Source organism: Symphalangus syndactylus, chromosome 6 (assembly GCF_028878055.3).
Source record: "Symphalangus syndactylus isolate Jambi chromosome 6, NHGRI_mSymSyn1-v2.1_pri, whole genome shotgun sequence".
NCBI classification, from domain to species: Eukaryota; Metazoa; Chordata; class Mammalia; order Primates; family Hylobatidae; genus Symphalangus; species Symphalangus syndactylus.
The window spans coordinates 10,002,501-10,026,252 of record NC_072428.2 but is presented as its reverse complement, the minus strand read 5'-3'; the positions used below and the strand labels follow the sequence as shown (position 1 = coordinate 10,026,252).

Genomic DNA, 23,752 nt, shown 5'->3' with positions numbered 1-23,752 from the left:
AAAATAATTTCCTGACAGAAAGGAAGAGAAGACTCAAAAGCTTTGGATCTGAACAAACTCGAAGGATAAAGTTGCCATCAACCAAGATGGAGAAGAATGTAAATGGATCAGCTGGGCATGGTGGCTCACGCCTGTAATCCCAGCACTTTGGGAGGCCGAGGTGGGCGGATCATGAGGTCAGGAGATCGAGACCAGCCTGGCCAACATGTTGAAACCCTGTCTCTACTAAAAACACAAAAAATTAGCTGGGCATGGTGGCATGCGCCTGTAGTCCCACCTACTCGGGAGGCTGAGGCAGGAGAATTGCTTAAACCCAGGAGGCGGAGGTTGCAGGGAGGCGGAGGTTGCAGTGAGCCAAGATCGCACCACTGCATTTCAGCCCGGGCAACAGAGTGAGACTGTCCCAAAACAAAACAAAACAAAACAAAAAGTAAATGGATCAGCCTTACGGGATGATCAGGACTTTAGTTTTTTGTTTGTTTTTGAGATGGAGTCTCGCTCTGTCGCCCAGGCTGGAGTGCAGTGATGCGATCTTGGCTCACTGCAACCTCCGCCTCCTGGGTTCAAGTGATTCTTCTATCTCAGCCTCCTGAGTAGCTGGGACTACAGGCACACGCCACCACACCCAGCTAATTTTTCTGTTTTTAGTAGAGATGGGGTTTCACCATATTGGCTAGGCTAGTCTTGAACTCCTGACCTCGTGATCTGCCTGCCTCAGCCTCCCAAAGTCCTGGATTACAGGCGTGAGCCACTGTGCTCGGCCAGGACTTTAGTTTTTGACATGTAGAGTTTACAATGTCTATGTGAGGCTGGGCACAGTGGCTCACGCCTGTAATCCCAGCACTTTGGGAGGCCAAGGTGGGTGGATCACCTGAGGTCAGGAGTTCAAGACCAGCCTGGCTAACATGGTGAAACCCCATCTCCATTAAAAATACAAACATTAGCTGGGTGTGGTGGCACCCGCCTGTGGTCCGAGCTACTCAAGAGGCTGAGGCAGGAGAATCACTTGAACCTGGGAGGCGGAAGCACTGCACCCCACCCTGGGCAACAGAGTGAGACTCCGTCTCCAAAAAAAAAAGAAACAATGTGTATTTGAAACCCAGGTGGAGATACCATGTAGGATATGGCAGTTTGGAAATGAGGAAGGAGGTCTAAGCTGGAGATTTAAATGTTATTTAAGGTGGTGAAAGTAGATGAATTCCTTAAGGAAATAAGAGGAAGAGAGAAGACAATCACAGACTGAACCCGGGGGGATGTCCACATTAAAAGGTCGAGTGAGGCCGGGAGCAGTGGCTCATGCGTATCATCTCAGCACTCTGGGAGGCCGAGGCGGGCGGATCACCTGAGGTCGGGAGTTCCAGACCAGCCTGACTAACATGGAGAAACCCCGTCTTTATTAAAAATACAAAAAATTAGCCGGGCATGGTGGCGCATGCCTATAATCGCAGCTACTTGGGAGGCTGAGGCAGGAGAACAGCTTGAACCCGAGACTGCGCCACTGCACTCCAGCCCGAGCAACAAGAGCGAAACTCCGTCTCAAAAAAAAAAAAAAAAAGGGTCAGAGTGAGTGAGCAAGAATCAGTCAAAGGCCAAGAAGGAATAGCCAGTGAGACTAGAGGAAAACAAGACAGCGTGGAGAACTGGAAGCGAAGTGAAGCTGTCTCAAGGGCAGGGAACAATTTACCATTGTCAAATACTGATGATGGGTCAATTCAGGTGGCTAAGAATTGACCACTGGATATAGCAAAGGGAAGACCATTTGGTGACCATTAAGTATTGAGCTTCATGGGTATGAATTTAAACCAACCCAAACTTCAGATTCCTGAGCTAGGAGCTATTTTGAGCTTATTCCTGGAGCTATAAAAGGAAACCATACCTGTTGAAGTGGAAATACGACCTTTGCCCTCCCTCTCCATCTCAATCACCCGAAGGCCTCTTTCGACATAGCTCTGGAAGAACTGTGAGGAATTTTTCAGAAATGGTTCAATGTCAGCATCTGAGTATTTCTTCTTATATTCATATAACTCTGCTAGTCCCTGGTGAACAGGAAAAGGGAAGAGGTGGCGATGAATGTTAGTGTCCCTTTACCATAAAGCAGACCCCTATTCTGCTTAACCCTTTCACTCTCACCTCTTTAGTGTTTTCTTTAGAGCCAATCTTCTTAAAAATCTCAGCTAAGAAATCATTCACTTTGGCCTTTGATGATTTTTCATCCTGAAAAGTTGAAAGACATAGGAAGAATTGGTTAGACTTGAGTTATTAATTAGGAACTGATGGTTGGATATGAACAGAAAATATCTCAAAATCTGGGCCTTATTGGTATGTTCCTACAGATAACAGATGCACCAGTGATGCAGGTCTTGCAGCAGAAGCACTAACATTCTGGGTCACTGAATGCCTCCAGTCTCAGATTTCCACCTCAACTTCATGGAGAAGGAACTGACACATTCTTCCCATGTTAAGCAGAGCCAGCTAGCTATCTGGTGACCAATGCCTTAGGCATCTTTCTTGGGGACCAAAAAACACATGGTTATACTTAGTTTAGATTTTAAAATTTCAAGGTGGAAACAGTTACTGCACCACAGCAGGAGACTGATTCCACCCGTCCATGAGCCTTCACCTTGGACCTTCGGAAAGCACATCCTGGTGACCTACACCTTAGATAAGATCACTTCCGGTGTAGCCTCATTTCCCTCAATCTTTCAAGTCAGGCCACTCACTATTCGAGACGCTCCCTTTTCTGTTTCCTTGTCAGACTTGCTCCCGGTCTGGTCCATACTGTGCTTCATCATCCGGCAGAGATGGGCCTCCAGCTCAGACTCGTTTTTGTTGTCGATCATCGTTAGGTGGTCCAGGATCTGAGGGAGACACATGCATGACTGACAGCACTGCCATTTCCATGATTTTCTCTCAAGCTCCCTCAGAGACCAGTTGCGATTCTTGCTCACCTTGGGTCCTTTTAATTTGCATAAGGTGTGTAGCAGGGTCTTTAGGGTCCTTATGGGAAATTCACTTTTGCATTGCTTCAGTTTCTCTTTGGGGAAGACCTTCATGAAAATGTGGATATCCAGAAGAATTCTGTCTAGGTTAATGCTATTGATGGTATCAGGCAACAGTCGAACCATTCTCCAGAGACACTATTGAAAAAGGAATAAAAGAGTTAGAAGGAGTCACTGAAGAATGAGGATAATTTGTCACCATTCATCTTGCCTAAGCTTTGAGCTCACTTCTAAAAGATGGCCAGGGCTATAAATGTGGCACATATCTTTCAAGTTCAGCTGCTAAAACATGAAAATTTTTAATCACTTCTACCATGACACCAGCTGAAGTGAGACCAGTCATTCATCTAGTCATCCATCTCTACTCCTTCCCACTCCCCAGAGCTAGGGGCATCATTTAACCTGGTAGAAATTCTCTCTTGGGTTTCCTTCGTTCCTGAGAGTAAAGTAGTTCATATTGCTTAATCAAATCTAATGCAAGGGGACAAAATATCTGATACTAATTCAGTGTAATAACAGTATTATAATGTTGTAAATATGTTCATTTGGTCTCTTTCACAAAAAAGACCAAGTATCATAGGGCTGTAGATATCTTTTTCCCCAAAATAAATGAAATCTGTTTCAAACTTCTTTCCTTTTGATCCTCGGAGAATTAGTAAAATATTTACAAAATATTTCCTCCCTTTCACTGTTTGAGGCCACGAACGGTTTAGGCCTGAACTTAGAATATAAATTGTAGGAAGGGAAAAACTGAAGACCAATTCATATATGTGTGTGTGTGTGTGTGTGTGTGTGTATGTGTATTATATACATATATATAATGTACATATATAACATATTAAGATATACATTTATAATACATATATAACACACACATATATAAAAAAACATATACATATTTTTTAGAGATGGGGTCTCACTGTTGCCAAGGCTGGAGTGTAGTGGTATGATCAAGCTCACTTCTGGGTTCAAGTAATCTCCTCACCTCTGCCTCCTGAGTAGCTGTTACTATAGGTGCATGCCACTGCACCTGGCTAAATTTTTAAAAATTTATTTTATTAATATTCTTATTATGAAAAATATATTTTCAGGTGTGACTTGGTTGATTTGAGCCTATGTCTTTCTTAGCTCCAATTCCTCTTTCCCCATACTTTTAACAAAGTGATTGCATCTTTGAAAGAAAAGAGATCAAATCATTTCAACTTCACCTTCATAACAAGCTCTGAGAATTTGGGAGAACTGGCTGTTGCTAGCAGGCTGTCTTGGAGCAAAACAAGTAGGGCACTGGAAGAAAAACCCAACACAACAGCATTAAGTTTCAAACCTGCATTCCAATTAGAATCAGCAGTTGAAAGGGCAAGTGAGATTACTCTATTCATCTAATAAAGTGAGAGGTCATGGATCAGGAATTGTCCTGGACTACCTGACATTCAGTTAAGAAAATAAACATTGTTTAAGCCTTTTAAGTCACCACTTGGTAAGTGTTAAGGTTTGTGACTCTATTTCTCATTGTCATTGGTAGCTGAGAAAGAATAAAATATACCTGAAATGTACAAGAAAAATGTAACTGACAAACTTTACAGCCCTATTCTAGAAAATGCATGATATTGGCTGGCTGGCTAAGTATTTACTAGTTTTAGCTATGGTCTCAGGCTAAAATACCTTTGGTCCATGATGAAGAGTAATAAATCAACTTCCTAGGCGCACTTAAAGTTGTAACTACATCAGTTATAATTTTAAGTGTGCCTAGGAAGTTGATTTATGATTGTTAGGTTGCCTAGGAAGTTGACTTATGGACGTTATGGTTTCTAAGTGTAGACAAAAGAGAGGATGCCCCAGGCTCTATTGGCTGAGAGTACAGATATACCTCAGGATGTTGGTCTGGTCTGACTTCTCCAGAACCTTCACCACCAAGAGGTTCACAGAGCGGATGACCTGTTGTCCTTCCTCAAGATCTTCAATCCGGGAATCCAGCATTAAGGTGATGAGGCCATGCATTAGGTCTTTTAGTACTCCAGTGGAGGCCTCCCGGGCAAGGCTCTCTATCTGAAACAGCTATCCAGACATACTTGTGTCAGGGAGGTGTAAAACTCAATATAGAGAGTAAAGAATAGAAATGTGGGTGGCATATTCTGATAAATATTCAATTATGTTGTATTTTTTTTTTTTTTTTTGACAGAGTCTCCTCTGTTCCCCAGGCTGGAGTGCCAGTGGCATGATCTCGGCTCACTGCAAGCTCTGCCTCCCTGCTTCACGCCATTCTCCTGCCTCAGTCTCCCGAGTAGCTGGGACTATAGGCGCCTGCCACCACGTCGGGCTAATTTTTGTATTTTTTTTTTTTTTAGTAGAGATGGGGTTTCACCATGTTAGCCAGGATGGTCTCGATCTCCTGACCTCATGATCCACCTGCCTTGGCCTCCCGAAGTGCTGGGATTACAGGTGTGAGCCACCGCGCCCAGCTATGTTGTATTTTTAGAAATTCAGAGTATTTTTTTTTTTTTTTTTTTTCTGAGACAGAGTCTCACTCGTCACCCAGGTTGGAGTGCAATGGTGTGATCTCAGCTCACTGCAACCTCCGCTTCCCAGGTTCAAGCGATTATCCTACCTCAGCCTCCCGAGTAGCTGGGATTACAGGCACCCGCCACCAGGCCTGGCTAATTTTTTGTATTTTTAGTAGAGATGGGGTTTCACCATCTTGGCCAGGCTGGTCTTGAACTCCTGACATCGTGATCCACCCACCTCGGTCTCCCAACATGCTGGGATTATAGGCGTGAGCCACCGTGCCCGGCCACAGTATTTGTTTTTACATGTGAAATTATTTATTGTTATGCCAAATTTGTAATTTCTGGCTAGTTGGTGTCATTAAGTCCACCCTTTTAGCCCTAATTTAAGAAAGCATATTGAAATCTGAGTGAGAATATCTTTATTATCCTTATAATCTGCTCTAAAGGTAAAACACTGACAAATTTTTTTCCCTTTTATTTTTAGTTGACATGTAATAATTGTACAAATTTATGGAATACAGAGTGATATTTCAATACACGTATACAATGTGTACTGATCAAACCAGGCTAATTAGCATTTTTAATGTAACTATACTTATCTGTGGAAAGGCAGCTATGGCCTACCATGCCTGATGAAGAAACTGGCCGGAAGAAGCTAGGTAGTCTGTAAGCATTTTACTTTATATCCTAACAGTAAGGTGGGATGGAGTGTAGCCAAACATCCAATGGAAGCCATCAGTAGCTTGCTATACAATGCATGTAAAATTCTACCAAGTGACACAGAACTCACTGCAACATCTGCATGGACTCTGGCTTTTGAACCTATGTAGGATGACAGATTGATGGGAAGCTGAAATTCTGCAGTGGTGTCCTTACCGAAATCATGTTGCCAATGATACAGCTATACAACTTGATGATCTCATCCTTCTCCAATTTCTCATCTGCCATGTGTGTGTTGTAGATGAGTCTTAGCTGCATAAACGTGGCTATAAGAAACTGATCAATATGGCCAGACATGGCTTCAGCTTTGTCTTCCTGTCTCAGGACCTCATCGATCTGATAACAAAAATTTCAAGATATATTTTCCAAGCTTCATACATCTAAAATAGCGGAAGACACTATATGAAACTTCTCTGTAAGAATATTTATTAGCAAAGTACTTCCAAAGTCTTACCTTAAAAAAAAAGCCCATTTACTTATTTATTTTATTCATTTATTATTTTGAGACAGAATTTTGCTTTCACCCAGGCTGGAGTGCAGTGGCACGATCTTGGCTCATTGCAACCTCCACCTTCCGGTTTCAAGTGATTCTCCTGCCTCAGCCTCCTGAGTAGCTAGGATTACAGGCACCTGCCACCACGCCAATTTTTGTATTTTGAGTAGAGACGGGGTTTCACCATGTTGGCCAGGCTGGTCTCGAACTCCTGACTTCGTGATCCGCCCACCTCAGCTTCCCAAAGAGCTGGAATTACAGGTGTGAGCCACCGTGCCTGGTCCCATTTAAATATAAATAACTAGTCTTTAGGGATTCAGTCATTCAGCAAATATTTACTGAGCAAGATATTAGATAAATTAGTCACAGGTTCGATTCTAAGAGGCTCATTGTCTAGTTCAGGGAATAATAATCCTTATGTTTGGCTGGGCAGTGGCTCACGTCTGTAATCCCAGCACTTTGGGAGGCCAAGGTGGGTGAGTCACTTGAGGTCAGGAGTAGGAGACCAGCCTGGCCAACATGGTGAAACCCCATCTCTACCAAAAATAGAAAAATTAGCCTGGCGTGGTGGTAGGCACCTGTAATCTCAGCTACTCGGGAGGCTGAGGCAGGAGAATTGCTTGAACCTAGGAGGCGGAGGTTGCAGTGAACCGAGATCACGACATTGAACTCCAGTCTGGGCAACAGAGCGAGACTCTGTCTCAGAAACAAAACAAAACAAAAATACTTATGTTTAAATGTTCGATTTATTAAAAAGAGTGCTTTTTAGACTCTTCAGACAGGGCTGATATTAAGATCTCCATTTACCAGATGAAAAGTGAGGCTCAGAAAGATCAGACTACTGGTCCAAACTCAAAAACTCAGCTTTCTCACATACTGGTCCAGTGTTCTGTTTCAGTACACTGGTTTGTAATAAGGCATTGTTTATATCTTATCTATTAGCAAGTTCTGTGGATTCTACTTCCAAAAGAAACCCTGAAACCATGACTTCCTTCCTCTTCACCATTATCATCCTAGTGGCACATAATATCTTTCATATAAATTTTGGCCACAACTTCCTAAAAGAATTGCTGGAATTCATTCTTGTCGTGCATATAATCTTATCTCTAGAGTGGCCAGAGTAATTTCTTCCATAACTAATACAAACAAAAAACCTGCAAAGGTGAAAAAAAAAGTACATTACAGAAACGTTGAAAGGGTAGTAAAGGAACTCTTTTATCCTGAATTATTTAAGAGGAAGTTGTCAATCTGATGTTCCATGACCCTGATACTTTAGGGTATACTTATTAACAACAAGGACATTCTCCTTCATAAGTACAATAAAACCATCAACATCAAGAAATTAACATTGATGTTACTTCCATCTAATCCTCAGACTCCATTCCATTTTCTCTAATGACCTCAATTATGTCCTTTAAAGCAAAAGACCAGTCTAGAATCATGCACTGCATTTACCTGTCATGTCTCTCAGTCTCTTTATAGTGTAGGACAGTTCTTCAGTGTTTCCTTGACTTTCTGGACCTTGAATCTTTTTTTTTTTTTTTTTTTTTTTTTTTTTTTTTTTTTTGAGATGAAGTTTCGTTCTTGTTGCCCAGGCTGGAATGCAATGGCACAATCTTGGCTCATAGCAACCTCCGCCTCCCGGGTTCGAGCTATCCTCCTGCCTCAGCCTCCCGAGTAGCTGGGATTACAGGCATGTGCCACTATGCCCAGCTATTTTTTTTTGTATTTTTAGTAGAGACAGGGTTTCTCCATGTTGGTCAGGCTGGTCTCAAAACCCCGATCTCAGGTGATCTGCCCACCTCGGCCTCCCAAACTGCTGGGATTACAGGTGTGAGCCACAGCGCCCAGCTTTGACCTTGAATCTTTATAAAATGTCCTTAATTTGTATTTCTCTGATGTTTCCCATGATTCAGGTTATGTAACATTAGAAACATCAGCAAAGTGATGTGGAACTCTCACTGGATCCTATCAGTGTAGCACATAATTTCCTTTTATCACCCTGACGTAGTGGCTCATGCCTGTAATTCCGGCACTTTGGGAGGCCGAGGCGGGTGGATCACCTGAGGTCAGGAGTTCAAGACCAGCCTGGTCAACATGGTGAAACCCCTTCTCTACTAAAAATACCAAAATTAGCTGGGCATGGTGGTGGGTGCCTGTAATCCCAGCTGCTAGGGAAGCCGAGGCAGGAGAACTGCTTGAACCCAGGAGGCAGAGGCTGCAGTGAGCTGAAACTGCCCTACTGCACTCAGGGCAACAGGGTGAGACTCCATCCCAAAAAAAAAAAAAAAAAAAAAATTACAAAAAAAATTTCATTTTGTCACATTGTTGTTGATTCACTTTGGGTTGTTTTATTTTTTATTTTTATTTTATTTTATTTTATTTATTTATTTTTTTGAGACGGAGTCTTGCTCTGTCGCCCAGGCTGGAGTGCAATGGCGTGATCTCGGCTCACTGCAAGCTCCGCCTCCCGGGTTCATGCCATTCTCCTGCCTCAGCCTCTCTGAGTAGCTGGGACTACAGCCGCCCGCCACCACGCCCGGCTAATTTTTTGTATTTTTAGTAGAGATGGGGTTTCACCGTGGTCTTGATCTCCTGACCTTGTGATCCGCCCACCTCAGCCTCCCAAAGTGCTGGGATTACAAGCGTGAGCCACCGAGCCCGGCCTATTTTTTATTTTTTAAATTTTATTTATTTATTTATTTTTTGGAGATGGAGTCTCACTCTGTCGCCCAGGCTGGGGTACAATGGCATGATTTCGGCTCACTGCAACCTCCGCCTCCTGGGTTAAAGTGATTCTCCTGCCTCAGCCTCCTGAGCAGCTGGGACTACAGGCGTGTGCCACCACACCCAGCTAATTTTTGTATTTTTAGTAGAGATGGGGTTTCACCATATTGGCCAGGCTGGTCTCAAACTCTGGACCTCGTGATCCACCCACCTTGGCCTCCCAAAGTGCTGGGATTACAGGTGTGAGCCACCGCACCTGGCCTATTTTTTTTTTTGAGACATGGTCTCACTCTGTCACCCAGGCTGGAGTACAGTGGTGCAATCACAGCTCACTGCAGCCTCAACCTCCCAGACTCCAGCAATCTTCCCGCCTTAGCCTCCTGAGCAGCTGGGACTCCAGGCAGGGGCCACCATACCCACCTGTGACTTCTCTTTTAAAAAATTTCTAATGGTTTCCCATCACAACTGAAATAAAATCCAAACAACTCACCCTGGTGCTTTTAAAGCCCTACATGATATGATCACTGTCTGCCTCTCAAATCTCATTCTGTATCATTGTCCCCCTTTAACACTATGCTCCAGGCACATGAACCTTATTTCCTTGAACTTCAAGTTCATTTCTGCCCTAATGCCTTTGAGTACTAGCTCTTTCCTCTCCTTGGCATACTCTTAGCCCCAAGGATATCAGAGTTTTCCTGATTACCCAGTCTAAGTATCTACTCAGTTCCTTTCTGTCATTCCTCCATTTAAGTTATATTTACAGAGTTGTTACAACTGTGTGATATTTTCTTATTTGTCTCTGTCCACTAAAATCTAAAAAAGTTCCATGAGAGTTGGTCCTTACTTGTTAGCTGCTGTTTTATCTCTAGCCTCTGGTGAATCAAAGCAATTATAAAAAATGCAAGGCTTAGCTAGGTGCAGTGATGCAAGCCTGTTGTCCCAGCTACTCAGGAAGCTGAGAGAGGAGGATTACTTGAGCCCAGGAGTTTGGGGCTGCAGTGTGCTATGATAGTGCCTGTGAATAGCCACTGTACTCCAGCCTGGACAACATAGTGAGACCTGGTCTCAAAGGAGAAGGAAAAAAAAAAAAAAAAAGTAAGGCTCTATTAGAGTCACATCCTCTGAGGCAAGTGATGACTGAGTGGCACCTGTGCATTTCTTTCCTCGGGAAAGTATGAAACACTGCCTGCATCCCCTAATGCTATGACTCTGTGAGTGCGCAATTCATCACATTTATAGCCTCTATGTCCACCAATGGAATCCCTGTCATGGGAGCACACCCATTACCTGTGTCAGAGCTTGGATACTTGTGTTGATGTCACCACTGGCTACTTGGGAGATAATGAAATTGATTGTGGATGCTGTATTACTGTGCATGTCATCGAAGTGTGGAGAAACAGCCCGGATCCTAGATAGCAGAACAAAGAGAAAACTTCAATCTCTATTACAAGACATCCCAGTCAACTGGAGTTACACAATTCTCCACTAGGTCCAGGTCTTAGTTAACAACTGCTATCATTCAGAAAGTAATCAGTTCTAAAAAGTTTTAACTGCACATTACCACAAAGGGCACATTTGATGTATGCCTTCTGATCATCATGAACTGCTCATATTTAAATGAAAGAGTTTAACTCACTTGGGTTCAGGAATAAGGACTGGCTCAAAAATGTCATCCAGTTTGTGCTGAACAAGTTCTGGCATTTCACATCGGACTGTACCACTGTCATTCTCAATCTCATCTAGATCCAGCTGGAATTCTCGGCGGACCATCTGGGCTGCCTCAGGATGCCCACTCATGCTTCGGGCTTGGCTAAGGGAAGCAAAAGGAGGCTCCTGAACTAAAAGAGACTTCTTAGCCAAAGGGCAAGAGTAGCACTGTCAGTTGCCCCAGAGCTTCAGGACAGATGTTCAACTTCTGGTTTCAGCCCCGCTGAATGATTTAAGTCCCTCTGAGTCTAAGCTAGTGCCTTTAATAGGCAACATTGGTTCATGAATATCCTAAGAGGGTAGATAACTTTAATTTGTACTTACACTACCTGCCAAGTTAATAAGTATTTGTTCTAGTTCAGTAAAGCCAACAAACCTTGTACTTCTATTCCTGATGGGGCAGAAAACAATAAAATATATTTGTATTGACTCAAAGTTCACTACTTATGGGCAAATACATAAGAAAAATCTAGACTGGTTGGTTCTTTTCCACCAAATTAACCAGCGCTTTAATTTTTGCTAATCATAAGTACCATTCCATGCAGTGTTCAGCACATTTTATACTTTGTGAGACCACCAGTCACCCCTTTTTAGAATATTCACTCCTGACAGGTCAGGGCCAGCTTTACATCCAAGAAATAGGGATTCAAAGTTTCCAAATTCAAGTTCGTTAAAATTATACTCATGACACAACCCAAAATAGAGCTGTCTTGCTTAGGAGGCAGTATTTTGAGTCCCTAAGCCAATTTTGGGTTGCATGTATTTTATTTAGCCTTATCTCAAGAATAGGAAACTAAGCACAACCAAGTATAACACAAAGAAGAAAGTGAATCAATATTTTAGCCACATGACATTGAACTTTTGTGGAAGACTTGATTCTTGGGGCACTTATGGACACCCTCTACCCTGATTATAAACTCTAAGCTAGTCACCCTCCAGAGGGGATGAATCCAAGTCAGAAGTTAGAAAGATATAAGAGCCCTGCTAATGAGAAATTAGCAGGCAGTACTTACATCCTATAAGTGCGATACATAATTCTGTCCACGGAAAAGCAGTGAAAGAAGGCACAAGACCATTTAGAAGTGGTTTTGAGACAAAGACAAAGACAATGAAGACTGAAGGATCAAACATTTGGTTACAATACATTTACCCAGACACTCTGTCATGCATGATAATGGCTACAAGAACTCAAGATTATGTTACAGGACAGGCTGTGAGCACACAAGGCAAAGGCCACAGAGATGCTCTCAGACAAGTATCTCCATCTACATACTTGAGTTTGGAAGACATGTCCTCAGCTGGTCCCTTGCGTAACATGTTGGCATTGGAGCTTATGTTCTGTGCACGCTGAGGTTTCTCTTCCACCTGTTTTATTGGTGCAGCAGAGGGTCTCTTTGCTGACCGCTTAATCCTCTCCTCAAGCATGCTCATATCCTTTTCAGAAAGCTGTAAAAAGAGGCCAAATTTAGAAACCTAACTGGATAACTCAATAGTATCTATTTTCATATCAAAACAAATAGAACCTTCTATGTTAGGACATGTTTACTTTCAAAGCACCACATTTCAAAATCAACTACTATTAATACCTGCCTAGCTGCTATAGGAAGAGGAGATATGAAAGAAGGAGAGGGGCTGGGCACAGTGGCTCATGCTTGTAATCCCAGCACTTTGGGAGGCCAAAGCAGGAGGATCACTTGAGCCCAGGAGTTTTGATACCAGCTTGGGCAACATGGTGAAACCCCATCTCTACAAAAAGTATAAAAATTAGCTGGGCGTGGTGGCACGTGCCTGTAGTCCTTGCTACTCAGGAGGCTGAAGTCAGAGGATCACTTGAGCCCGGGAGGTCGAGGCTGCAGTGAACCATGATCACACCACTGCACTCCAACCTAGGTGACAGAGCAAGACACTGTCTCAAAAAAAAAAAAAAAAAAAAAAGAAAGAAAGGATAAAAAAGAAAGCCAATTAGTAACTACAAATAAAAAGGTCAAAAATTAAATGAAGCTTCCCCATTTTTGTTTTGTCACCACTATCTAGCTGTGTGACTATGGGCAAGAAACTTCATTTTTGGTCATCTGTAAAATTCCCAACTGCTTTATATTCTTCACTGGGTAGTAGTGAGAATTTAATTAGAAAATATAAGTAAACGTATTTAAGCCCAGTGTAAATATATGGTGACACTATGAGGTAACTGAAGACGGAGGTCCAGACTCACTCAAACGAAATAAGAGGTCAGAGGCAGGACCTAATGTGAGTGGAAAACTGGCTCACGGCTGTAGTGCAAGATGTGATCTGACAGATACTAGCATCCACACTACACACAAATAAGCACTTTTTAACCAAAAACTCGATGCAGTAAAAATTACAGAGCAGACTGCCAGGCAGAATTTAAACCCAGGACTAGCTCAGATTTCTTGATTCAAAAATAGCACTCATTTCTAAAGCAAATTTGCTATGAATAGAATGCTCAGAAAAGAAAACTTGATTTCCATTAAAACAGCCTAATCAGAGACACCTCAAGGGTCTATCTGGATTCTAGGACACACTGATAGGTTGAGTTGACTAAAAAGTAGTAAAAACTTAGCTACAGTTGAGAGGACAGGAAACCTAACACCTAGGAGATCTTGCAATTCTTTACACGACACGCCGACAGTGTTCAGAGAAGTCACTCACATTTCCAATCAGTTTGAACACCTGATCCCCATGTACATTGTACACCGTTACAATGGTGTTGAGTGCAGCATTGCGTACAGCATTGTCACGGTCTCCTATGTGAACAGCTATTTCCTTTAAGGCTTTTCCTGGGGTTGGTTGGCAAACATTCATGCCATAGGACTCAACCAGACATCCCAGCTCTTCCAGGCACTCTGATGGGGGAGAAAGGCTAGATTAATGAGACAACACATATTTGGGACAGAGACTTATCCTTACTAGAGAAATTTCCCTTGGCATATATGAAGGACTAAAATCTTACTCTGGCTCTGCCTAGGATTTTTTGTTTACTGCCTTCTCTCAGTGAAAAAACGGTATTTCAGCAAGTGCTCCTGAAAGGAAGAGATGCCTGTGAGTCAGATGGCCCCTGTGCACTTGATTTTGTCACCAGGGTGATACTGAGTGGTGCCTGTATCACCTGATACCATGGCTCCACCAGTGTGCAACTCATCACTCTCACAGTCTAAATCAGGAGGTTGGAATCAACTACACAGGCACTGGAGAAATTTATTTGTTCATCTATAAACTATTTCTTCTATAGGCTACTGCTGCAGAGATTCACATCTCAGTTTAAACTGTTTGCTTCACCTGCTCTCTGCTTAGAGTTTTTGGATTTGGTTCCTTCCATGATAAAGGGAAACATCTTGCTAGCTGGGTAGACAAGGCACATCCGGTTCAGGATGGCACGAACATCTTTACGAATGACATCCTTTGGCTCTCCAACCTAGTCAACAAGGAAAATAATGATTAAGTGAGGCATTTCCTAAGTAGCAATGATTCTCCCATGCATTACTATGTTTTGAAAGAATAGGGAAATAGGGATGAGTGGGGAAGGTACCGTGATATCATCAGTAAAAAAGGGAGAGGAAATAAAAGTATAGAAACTGAGGTCAGCTGGGAACTTAAGCAGTCTCCCAGAGAGAGAACACCACATTACCTTGACGACAAGATAGGGGATGAAGGAAGATGCTTCATTCTCAGTAAGATGATATTCTTCCTCACTTAGCAAGGTGAAGAGCAATTTTAAATATTCTAGTGCTTTCATCAGGACGCTTGTATTGGTGTCAAAAAACCTCAGGGTAAGCCACTTTAAGATAAGATCCAGGCAACCAATAACACCTTCTTTTTCACTCTCCAGGTGCTTAAAACAAAACAAAACAAAACTCCCACAAATAAGAATAATCAAAATCTTAATTCTACTAGGCAAGTATCTCCTAAATTTTATTGGAGCCCAAAAAGAAAATGACAGATTTTTAAGCCTTCAATTAAGACCTAAAAAATATACACACACATTCATTTATTCTACCAAATAATAAGACAGCTCTAAAAATAGAGAACATAGTATATTCTACTTCCATTTCAAGTCATGCAAACTTCAGATTATTTCATAGGGCTCGGTATTTTTACATGTCTGAGATACATGTATATTTATCTATTGCAGACTTACATCAACCATAACAGCCAGGGCTTTGTTATGATGCTGAAAGTCTGAGTGAAACATCTCATCTTGTAACCATTTAGCCACACAGCTAGACATTTGAGTCTTTAGTTGCTCAATGTATTCATCCCGTGGGGTAGTAAAATTCCACTTTAGCACCTGGAAAAAACAAACAGTGAAAAGGGGCTACAGGGTGTTCAACTGAAATGATGTAGAGAGCCTTATATAATGCAGCTGCAGGAACAATTTAATAAAATATTTAAAAATTCAACAATATTCATTTGTAATTGAATATGAATGCGAATTTCAAAGTGTCATACTTCTTGAAGCTTAACAACTCTGAAAATCTTCTAGGAATATAAATTTTTGGAATTCTTTGTTTTTGAGACAGAGTCTCGCCTGTTGCCTGGGCACAGCAGAGTGCAGTGGCACGATCATAGATCACTGTAGCATTAACCTCCCAGGCTCAAGTGATTCTTCTGCCTTAGCCCCCCAAGTAGCTGGGACTACAGACATGCACCACTCTGCCCAGCTAATTAAAAAATTTTTTTTGTAGAGACGAAGTCTCAATATGTTGTCCAGGCTGGTTTTGAATTCCTGGGCTCGGGCAATCTGCCTGCCTTAGCCTCCCAAATTGTTGGGATGACAGGCATAAGCCACTGTGCCTGGCCTTGCAATTCTTACTAAAGAAAAAAAAAAATCAATCCTACATGTAACTATATAACATGGTGGACACTGCTGCCACATCTTTGATAGAGAGAAAATTTGAGGCCGGGCGCGGTGGCTCAAGCCTGTAATCCCAGCACTTTGGGAGGCCGAGGCGGGCGGATCATGAGGTCAGGAGATCGAGACCATCCTGGCTAACACGGTGAAACCCCGTCTCTACTAAAAATACAAAAAAAAAATTAGCCGGGCGTGGTGGCAGGCGCCTGTAGTCCCAGCTACTCAGGAGGCTGAGGCAGGAGAATGGCGTGAACCAGGAGGCAGAGCTTGCAGTGAGCCGAGAGCGCGCCACTGCACTCCAGCCTGGGGGACAGAGCAAGACTCTGTCTCAAAAAAAAAAAAAAAAAAAAAAAAAAAGAGAAAATTTGAAATATCTATCAAAATTATGCATATCATCATTCTAGGAGTTTAATATAGATACACTCACATATGTGTACAAAGACCTACATTCAAAGATATTCACAGCAGCAGTGTTTGTAATAGTGAAAGACCAGAAACAACGTAAATGTCCAACATAGTGGGCGAAGGATAAAGAAAGGTACATACAATAATGCACCAATACAAACAGTGATACACACATATATACACAGATACGAATCATCTTTCAGATATTTCAAACATCATTAAAAGAAAATAGATACAGAACAAACAGTATGGCATGTCTGTATATGCCATCTGTATAAAAGGAGGGCTATATAAAAATATACATATGATAGTAGAGGTATAAAATATTTCTGGAGTAATACATTGAAAAAATGAGGACTAATATCCTCCCTGTGGAGGGATACTGGAACAGAGACATGGTTTTCATACTATACTTTGCACTTTCTGTACTGCATATAATTTTTAAAAAAGATTATGTATTTTGAAAACAAACTTAAGTATCTAATGAAATCAAAGCAACATAAGAGAAATGACTGAACTAGACAGTCACAAAATCTGCCTTGTAAGGTCTTAAAAAAGAAGGATTAATGAAGAAGCTTATACATCCAGTTAACTTAAAAAAAAAAAATCAATGAATACATTCCATTCTTTGATTTTAAAAATGAAGATACCAAAAAAGCTACTAAATCATTTATTTCTATTTACAGGGAAAAATAAGCAATAACTCTATTCTATAGTTTCTTTTGTAGGAATTAATGCTCCCATAAACTAAAGAATAATATAATTTATAAGCAAAAGAAACACTTAATTCCCTAGATATTAAACAATAACATGAATTTCAGACAGCAAAATTATTCTTGAACAACAATACAAGCAAAAATCTCCTGACGATTCTTAATCCTTCCTTACCTTCAATCCTTTTTCATCTTTCATCCTTTGCTCTTTTCCATTTGGAACAACAATAAAAATAGGCCCAGATTTGTCTTCATCCTCCTTTAAGCTGGTTTTGCTTGGCACCTTCTTCCCTTGTGCACTCTACAACCAAGGTTCAGGGAATACTGATTAGCTTGGCCACTTCTTAAGAATATGATGCTGCTGCCCAGTAAAAGGGCACTATAGAAAACAGAGATATCTTTCTACATGATATTTCACATGAAAAAACGTGCATCACAGAATCTTGTATATGTTTTTGAACAGGCTCTCTAGAAATTTTTCTGAGAATATTCTTAAGTAACTGTTGGTTAGTTCTTGGACTGGCATGTCATGTAGCTGGAAAAGCTGCTATTACTGATCATTAGTCTAGGTCACAAACTTTTTGTTTATTGGATAATTCTTTTTTTTTCTTGAAATCTTCAACACTATTTATAGCTTTCCATATTAATGACATCTTTTTTTTTTTTTTGAGATGGAGTCTCACTCTGTCGCCCAGGCTGGAGTGCAGTGGTGTGATCTCAGCTCACTGCAATCTCCACCTCCTGGGTTCAAGTGATTCTCCTGACTCAGCCTCCTCAGTAGGTGGGACCACAGGCGCCCACCACCACCCCGGCTAATTTTTGTATTTTTAGTAGAGACGGGGTTTCACCATGTTGTCCAGGCTGGTCTTGAGCTCCTGACCTCAAGTGATCCACCCACCTCAGCCATTAATGACATCTTGAATGGCATTTACACATTTCAAAACACTTAGTTTGAAAGCTTTTCTGTTTTTTTCCATTGATATTTAAATGTATCTCATAACAGTATAACTGAAGACCTTTTGAACTTGCTTCTAGAGAAAGTTACAAGAAATGCTTTAAATACTTAAGTCACTAAAGTGGTTTTAAAAAAAAATCCAAGATTTAAAATCTTCACATCAGATAGAAAGAAAATAGTAAACAATAGTACATATATTTAAGGTAAAATTCAAATTTCATTACTGGAATCATTATTATTATAAATGTAGCACGGCCACTATTTCTAGTTGGCCAGAATTTCTTTCTAGTATAAACACTAAAGTCATTCAGACCAAACAAATATGAGATCATTTATATGAAACTGCTTCGTAAGTTTAAAAAGATTGGAAAAAAAATTATGGCATTAAGAATGGAGTCAAAAATACTGCAAAACACTCGTGATCAAAACTAAAATAAGCACTTGTTAAATTTGGGATGAGGACAGGCAGACAGGAAAAGAACAACGTCATTGGATAGCTGAAGATAATTACCCATTTAAATTAATTCACTGGGGAGTTAAAGGGCCTGAGCATAGGGAAGAAAAATGGTTTATTGTAATATTTAGAAGAAAGGCCCTAGAGTGTGTACTCAAAAATGGGGGTGTAATAATACATGTACTGGCTAAAAAACGTTCTCTATATTTTTTCATCAATTACAGGAAGTAAATTAAATAATTCTTTATTTAGACTTACTATTAGATTTACTACCCATTGCACAGTTTTGCAGTTTTCCTTTTGTAAGTATTAAATAATTAACACTCTGAATATGTTTATTAATCTGAATCTTGATAGAGATAATGACAATTTTCTGTGATTTAAAAACTTAATTAAATGAAAAAATCACCCAGGGGATAAAGTTAAACATTTGAACACACTGCTTTAAATTGTCCAACTCTCCATGAATATTAAAAGAATTGGTGATGCATCAAAATAAATCCCACTGGGACAAAAGATATTTCCCTGCAGACTAACCGAAACATCTTCTAGTATGATGACAACAGTGCCACATTTGAAGGAGGTTGATTTAACTTCCTTTTCTTAAATCCAAATCAGCCTAAAGTTTTATTATGCCAGAGCTACAAATGCTTTCTTTCTCCTTTTTTTTTTTTTTCCTGAGTCTCACTGTGTCATCCAGGCTGGAGTGCAATGGCGAGATCTTGGCTCACTGCAACCTCTGCCTCCTGGGTTCAAGCAATTCTCCTGCCTCAACTTCCCGAGTAGCTGGGATTACAGGTGTGCCACCATGCCCAGCTAATTTTTGTATTTTTAGGAGAGACAGGGTTTCTCCAGTTGGCCAGGCTGGTCTTGAACTCCTGACCTCAGGTGATCCGCCTGCCTCAGCCTCCCAAAGTGTTGGGATTACAGGCGTGAGCCACTGCGCCCGGCCCTTTCTTCTTCCAATAAAGTAAATCTTTCCCCGAAAATCTACATGAAAGGAAGATGACAGCACCTCTTGAGAGCAGGATGTCTCCATTTTAGGACGTTATTAAAAATGAGCCACAGAAATTTGTATAAATAATTTGATAATATCAACAGCAGTGATGTTCTTTTATATATAATATGGTCCTTCCTAATAGAATGACTCAGTATATAAAATATATTTAAAAGCAAGTCTACATCGAAGTATACAGAGTTAACATACCTTTGCTTTGGAGGATAATCCTGGAGCTTTGGCCTTTTTTGGATCAGGTTTGGGTTCTGTACTGCTGGAAATAGAATCTTCAGCAGGTGCTTTGAGAAAAAAAAAGTATATACTATAAACTTTAATATCATTTTATTTTGGACAGGTTAAATATGTAATGATGACCAGGAAGCTTGCAGCCTTAAATGTATCAATTTATAAGATGTTTTCAGTTAGTTGTTGTTGTTTTTTTTTTTTTTAATGAGACAGGATTTTGCTCTGTCTCCCAGGCTGGAGTACAGTGGTGCCTTCAAGGTGCTCACTGCAGCCCTGACCTCCTGGGCTCAATGAATTCTCCCACCTCAGCCTCCCTAGTAGCTGGGACTACAGGCCCACCGCATCCAGCTAATTTTCTTTGTAATTTTTGTGGAGACAGCGTTTCGCCATGTTGCCTAGGCTGGTCTTAAACTCCTGGGCTCAAGCAATCCACCCACCTTGGCTTCCCAAAGTGCTGGGATTACAGGCGTGAGCCACTGTGCCTGGCTTAGATTTTTTTTTTTCCTAATAATTTTTCCCCCCAAATCGCTCTTTAAGCATAAGAGAGAAATTAATTCAGAAAATTGGTATCTCATTTACCAACATTTAAACTGTAGTTTCATTTGTTTGTTTAGAGACAGGGTTTCTGTCACACAGACTAGAGTGCAATAGCACGATCAGGGTTCACTGAGCCTTGACCTCCCTGGCTAAAACAGTCCTCCTACCTCAGCCTCCTGAATAGCTGGGACTACAGGCATGCACCACCAAGCCCAACTAATTAAAACAATTTTTTTTTTTTTTTTTTTTTTTTAGAGACGGGGTCTCACTATGTTGCCCAGGCTGGTCTTGACCTCCTTGTCCTCTCAAAGTGGTGGAATTACAGGTGTGAGCCACCATGCCCAGCCCAGACTGATACTTTCTTAAAGGTAAGGACATCTTTGATATTCAGTATCTGCTACATAGCAAGATTCCAATAAAAACTGAATATGTACTTTAATAAAGAGTTTTACACATGTAAATTTTTTTTTTTTTTTTTTTGAGACTAGTTCTGGCTTTGTCACCCAGGCTGGAGTGCAGTGGTGCAATTGTGGCTCATTGAAGCCTCAACCTCCTGGGCTGAAGTGATCCTCCCACCTCAGCCTCCTGGGTAGCTGGCTAATTTTTGTAATTTTTGTAGAGATGGGGTTTTGCCATATTGCTCAGGCTGTAAAATTTCTAACTTTATAGCATCAACAATTTCTATTCCACTAAATTCAAGAATATTGTTTTGTTTAAGCAGTAAGTCTAAAAATGAATTGGTCACAGGTTATATATTATCAAATTTTATTTATTTTTATTTATTTATTTCGAGACAGAGTCTTGCTCTGTCCCCCAGGCTGGACTGCAGTGGCGTGATCTTGGCTTACTGCAACCTCTGCCTCCCGGATTCAAGCGATTCTCCTGCCTCAGCCTCCTGAGCAGCTTGGATTACAGGTATGTGCCACCATACCTAGCCAATTTTTGTATTTTTAGTAGAGGTGGGGTTTCTCCATGTTGGCCAGGCTGATCTCAAACTCCTGACTTCAAGTGATCCACTGGCCTTGGCCTCCCAAAGTGCTGGGATTACAAGCATGAGCCACTGTGCCCAGCCTATTATGGAATTTTAATATCAGGATAAAGAAATCAAGAATTTTCCCTTAAAGAAGGTTAACAGAATGGATTAAGCTAGATTCTCCCAATTCCTCCTCTAATTATAGTATCCGGGAGCAGAAAATAGTTGTGGAAATGTAGGATGCAACACTTCAGAAAGGACTATTTTAATGTGCTATTCCAAAACTCCTTTTGGGGTCGGGTGTGGTGGTTCAAGTCTGTAAGTCCAGCACTTTAGGAGAATGAGATGGGAGGATCGCCTGAGGCCAGGAGTTTGAGACCAGCCTGCGCATCACAACAAAACCTCATCTTTATAAAAGGTAAAAAATTTAGCCAGGTGTGATGGCGCATGCCTGTAGTCCTAGCAACTTGGGAGGATGAGGCAGAAGGAACACTTGAGCCCAGGAGTTCGAGGTTGCAGTGAGCTATGATCACGCCACTACACTCCCTCCTGGGTGACAGAGCAAGACCCCATCTCTAAAAACAAAACAAAACAAAAAAAAACTTTTTAGAATCAGAAACCAAATTAGTCACCTTTGTACCCTTAGTACAGTTCTTGGCATAAAACAGGTACTTGACTACTTGACAAGTGTTTGTGAAAGGAAAGTAATCAGAGAAGGAAGGAGAGCTTGGATCTACGCTGTAAGGAAATGTGATTTAAAAAAGACAAGGCTGAATGTCTTTTTAGAGTTCCTCAGGGCTATTTCCTTCCCCTTTAACCCTCTTAAGATAGAGTTACCTGATGCAGGCTGGAATTTGGCTGGAGCAGACCCTCCCATTGGTTTAGAAGTTGCTTTAGTGGGTGGAGCAGGCTTGGCTGGCATGTTAGCTTTGGCTTTCTCTAGCATGGCCAATACCTGATCTTTAGAAGTTGGCTAGAGAGACAAAATAACATAAAAAGTGAGGTCACATAAATGACAAAGTTGTACAAAACATGAACAAATCCTCTGTCAAACAAATGACTGAGCTCCTAGTTTTGAAATACCACTGAAGTAAGGGAGGCAGTACATGGTGTCAGAGAAGTCACACACATCATGAAGTCACACTAAGGTAGGTATCATTCTAGAGGGTCACAGTTTTCACCCCTGTGAGGTCAGATTTTTACTTCTACACCGCTTAATGTTTTATTTTTGCTTGTTATGATTTCAAATTGAGACTCACAGGAGGTAATATGGTTTTTTCCTCATATAAATTTATGTTTAATATATATATTTTTTGAGACGGAGTTTCTCTCTTGTTGCCCAGGCTGGAGTGCAGTGGCACGATCTCAGCTCATTGCAACCTCTGCCTCCTGGGTTCATGCAATTCTCCTGCCTCAGCCTCCCAAATAGCTGAGATTACAGGCATGTGCCACCAAACCCGGCTAATTTTTTTGTTTTTGTAGAGATGGGGTTTCACCATGTTGGCCAGGCTGGTCCTGAACTCCTGACCTCAGGTGATCCACCTGCCTCGGCCTTCCAAAGTGTTGGGATTACAGGCGTGAGCCGCCGTGCCCGGCCCATGTTAAATATATTTTTTAATAGCTTTTAACAGCAATAGCAGCAACAAGAAGTAGTACCTTTAGTTTCCCAGTAGCCTTGGCCATTTTTTCATATCCTAAATGCATCATGAAGAATGGCAAAGCATCTTGGGCCTTCTTTCGCACATCTCCATTTCGATCTTCTAGGCAGGAGTAGAGATGAGGAACACAAAGGATAAGGTCTGTAGGAGTGGAACGAAGAGTAGGTAGTTTCTCAGCCAGCCAGCCCAGAAGCTGCCAAAAGAAATAAGGACTAGTTACACACTTCAAATGAAGACTGTTATCATTTATGATCTCAGGCTTACTGATTTCATTAGTCTCAAGCACTGAATTAGCTTTCACACTGTAACTTTCCAATATGAAATCAGTACTTTTCATAATTCAAGAACTGTGCTATATTTAAATAATATATGCAATGATGACAATCATCTTTAAGGACACATTTCTTTGGACTATATTTGGGTATTAAATTATAAAGCTTTAATACATCTTAAAGATGAAAAACTTTTACTTATCTCCCTTTAGTTCTGAAAAATATTTAGCTAGAAGACCCAAAGCACTTATTGTGATCAGGTTACAAATTTTACCAAGACTTCTATTTTTTGCCTTATGTTGACATTTTTCTTCTATATATCCCTAAAATCGTTCATATTTGTATTTTTCATTTTTGAGACAGGGTTTCACTCCCGTCACCCAGGCTGGAGGGCAATGGCATAATCTTGGCTTGCAGGCCAGTGGGATTGGCTTCAGTCATGCAGCACAATTCCTTGGAGATTTATCTGTATTACTGTATTTACCAGCAGTTTGTTCTTAATTGCTAAATAGTATTCCATGT

At 41.1% G+C, this 23,752-nt stretch overlaps 1 protein-coding gene, 1 long non-coding RNA gene and 2 other non-coding genes across 6 annotated transcripts in view; 1 reads left to right on the top strand and 3 right to left on the bottom strand.

The window, feature by feature from the left end:
* CKAP5 (cytoskeleton associated protein 5) overlaps window positions 1-23,752 on the bottom strand; it is a 107,815-nt gene that overhangs the window by 5,183 nt on the left and 78,880 nt on the right. For 2 of the 3 annotated variants that reach the window (XM_055281683.2, XM_063640827.1), the window contains 18 exons: window positions 22,957-23,151; window positions 22,138-22,273; window positions 19,755-19,843; window positions 17,314-17,439; window positions 15,307-15,456; window positions 14,797-15,000; window positions 14,448-14,583; window positions 13,821-14,014; window positions 12,424-12,596; window positions 11,080-11,253; window positions 10,731-10,851; window positions 6,380-6,559; window positions 4,867-5,054; window positions 4,208-4,283; window positions 2,949-3,137; window positions 2,721-2,858; window positions 2,131-2,214; window positions 1,877-2,036 (listed from right to left, as the gene is read on the bottom strand). In XM_055281683.2, the coding sequence (XP_055137658.1) occupies window positions 1,877-2,036; window positions 2,131-2,214; window positions 2,721-2,858; window positions 2,949-3,137; window positions 4,208-4,283; window positions 4,867-5,054; window positions 6,380-6,559; window positions 10,731-10,851; window positions 11,080-11,253; window positions 12,424-12,596; window positions 13,821-14,014; window positions 14,448-14,583; window positions 14,797-15,000; window positions 15,307-15,456; window positions 17,314-17,439; window positions 19,755-19,843; window positions 22,138-22,273; window positions 22,957-23,151 (2,713 nt within the window). The remainder of the gene's footprint in view (window positions 1-1,876; window positions 2,037-2,130; window positions 2,215-2,720; window positions 2,859-2,948; window positions 3,138-4,207; window positions 4,284-4,866; window positions 5,055-6,379; window positions 6,560-10,730; window positions 10,852-11,079; window positions 11,254-12,423; window positions 12,597-13,820; window positions 14,015-14,447; window positions 14,584-14,796; window positions 15,001-15,306; window positions 15,457-17,313; window positions 17,440-19,754; window positions 19,844-22,137; window positions 22,274-22,956; window positions 23,152-23,752) is intronic. The other variant, XM_063640826.1, reaches the window with a different exon arrangement.
* LOC129485591 (small nucleolar RNA SNORD67) lies at window positions 10,574-10,681 on the bottom strand. Its single transcript, XR_008658729.1, has one exon. It is a non-coding gene; the product is annotated as a small nucleolar RNA SNORD67 (small nucleolar RNA).
* LOC129485590 (small nucleolar RNA SNORD67) lies at window positions 14,210-14,320 on the bottom strand. Its single transcript, XR_008658728.1, has one exon. It is a non-coding gene; the product is annotated as a small nucleolar RNA SNORD67 (small nucleolar RNA).
* Window positions 23,635-23,752, top strand: part of LOC134736868 (uncharacterized) — an 18,602-nt gene continuing 18,484 nt past the window's right edge. The window contains exon 1 of the long non-coding RNA XR_010121274.1: window positions 23,635-23,752. This exon is cut by the window's right edge and continues 39 nt beyond it. This is a non-coding gene — a long non-coding RNA (uncharacterized lncRNA).